Below are 2,485 nucleotides of genomic sequence, written 5' to 3'. Positions count from 1 at the left end.
GCAGGTGGCTCAGAGGGACTAAAAGAGAATGAAGTTAATGATCTAATTTGCCCAGAATGGTCAGGACATTGATTTGCTTCTACAACCTGAGACCTACTACCAAGGAGCTACCCTGGGAAATCATCTTGTGCTGTAGCTTCTGCAGAGTGGAGCCTCCCTGGGATTCTATGATGTTCTTTACCTGGGCTACAATGTGAGTGGCTGTGTTATACTCCACTGCTCTCACACACAGTAGAAGATGTGACAAACCTGGTCGGTAAATATCGATCTTCTCTGGAAAATTACCTTCACATAATCATGTCTGCTTCTTCGGCTTCCATTATCAATACCTCAATATTCATTCTCACGGGGTTCCCCGGCCTAGACCAGTACTATCCCTGGTTTTCAACTCCTTTCTCCTCCATCTATGCTATCATGTTCCTGGGAAATTGCCTGGTGCCGCATGTGATCCAGACAGAGCCGAGCCTGCACCAGCCCATGTTCTACTTCCTGGCCATGCTGGCCCTCACTGACCTGTTCATGGAGCTGTCCACAGTGCACATGGTGCTGGGGGTCCTGTGGGGGCTCAGCCAGGAGATTGGTCTGGATGCTTGCATTTCACAGACTTACTTTGTCCACGGACTTTCCTGCACAGAATCTGGAGTCCTTCTGGAGATGGCCTTTGATCGCTTCACTGCAATCTGCAATCCTCTGCGCTACACATCCATCCTGACCAACAGTAGAGTCATTCATGTCATGGTGACCATTTTGATGAGAAGTGCATTGCCCATTCTCCCCATCATCATTCACCTGAAGTTCTTCCATTACTGCCTCCCCCACATCCTCTCCCACTCTTTCTGCCTGCACCAGGACCTACTCTGACTCGCCTGCTCTGACGTCCACTTCAACAGCTTCTATGTCCTGGCTCTGGTCATCTGTACCTTGTTGTTGGATGCTGTGCTCATTCTCATCTCCTATGTTTTCATCTTGCATACAGTGCTGGCAATTGCATCCCGGGAGGAGAGGCTCAAGGCCTTGCAGACCTGTGTGTCTCACATCTGTGCCATCCTGGTCTTTTACATCCCCATCATTGGCCTCACCATGGTGCACCACTTTGGAAAGCATCTCTCACCTTCCATTCATGTCCTTATGGGCAATATCTATATTGTCTTCCCACCCCTGATGAATCCAATCTTCTACAGTGTAAAAACCCAGCAGATCCAAAGCAGGATGAAGAAGTGGTTTTCTCTGAAAATGTAGTAAAACCCTTGGATGCAATCAGTGAGAATGTTTTAAGGTCAAAAGAGTAATACTACTTCCTAAATCTGCAACAACTTGCAATCTAAATAATAATTATTATAGCAGGTTATTGCTTAATGAGGACTTGAGTATTAAAGAACTTCAGAGGCTTTTTATTGCAAGAGGCAAAATAGAACTAATTTTTGCCAATACACATTCCAGAAAAGATTTCTCAAAGTCTGCTGTAGAATAATCATGACCAACGTGTAGGGAAAGTGTCTCTGCATTTTGTTGACATGTTCTTGAAGCATGGTTGCTATGTGAAAATTATGACCCTCAGTTCATCAATATTTTCAATCTATTTAGACCCTCTTCCACCTAAATTTTGGAAACATGCTTATTGCTTAGATTATTCCATTAATTTGTCCTTATATCAAAATACATAATACAGTGAAATTGGACTTTCTTCATTCCTCCAGGTGAGGTGCAGGACATCTGAAACTATGATGCTCAGCCTTCCCTCACCTCTATTACTTTTTCCCCACTAGTGACTAATGCAAGTCCATCACAGGAATTTTGAAATAAAAAGATACTAAATCCCACTATCCCAAAGACTTTATTCTTAATCTTTTCCCATGCTGTAATATATGATTTATTTTCCACATAAAATTTTCCTTCTTCACTTTTTCACTGAATATCATTGGGATTTCTTCATGGTATTTTAAATTCTTCATAGTCTACAGAAAAGGTTTTAGTTTAGAAACTCCAGCAAAACCCCGATTGAGGACTGATGGTGCCTCGCTTAGAGCAATGATTGTGAAAAGGGAAATCAGATAAGGGATAGAATAATACTTAGGACCTATGGACACCCCTTAATAACTGTGTGTGCCTTGCTGAACAGAATAGTTTCATAGTTGATGCTCATGTTTCTGGTTTGTGAAATCGAATTGATGGTGTGTGCTTCAATGAGACAGTGACAAAGAAAGAGTATTATTTATGCAAGTGGAGATAGTGGCACCAACATTGAACATTGTACCTATTTAGAATCACTTTCTATTTTCACCCCCAGTCTTTGACCACCACTTACCTACTCACTGCCCCTATAGATTTTCCAGTCTGGATATGTCTTACAAATAGAACCATAGAAGGCATGTTTTTTGTTTTTTGTTTTTGTCTGACTTCTTTGAGCATAATGCTTGTGATATTCATCCATGTTGTAACACATATCAGTGTCCCAATTCTTTGCTGAAGAGTACAATATCGTATG

At 42.0% G+C, this 2,485-nt stretch overlaps 1 protein-coding gene across 1 annotated transcript; it reads left to right on the top strand.

The window, feature by feature from the left end:
* Positions 1-297: 297 nt before the first annotated feature.
* Positions 298-1,239, top strand: LOC110576421 (olfactory receptor 51V1-like). Its single transcript, XM_021685625.1, is given in 1 exon segment — positions 298-1,239. A coding segment is annotated over 1 exon segment (942 nt).
* The last annotated feature ends 1,246 nt before the right edge of the window (positions 1,240-2,485 follow it).

Source organism: Neomonachus schauinslandi, chromosome 11 (assembly GCF_002201575.2).
Source record: "Neomonachus schauinslandi chromosome 11, ASM220157v2, whole genome shotgun sequence".
NCBI classification, from domain to species: domain Eukaryota; kingdom Metazoa; phylum Chordata; class Mammalia; order Carnivora; family Phocidae; genus Neomonachus; species Neomonachus schauinslandi.
Note: the sequence above shows the minus strand (reverse complement) of the source record. Positions and strands in the feature narration are given on the sequence as shown.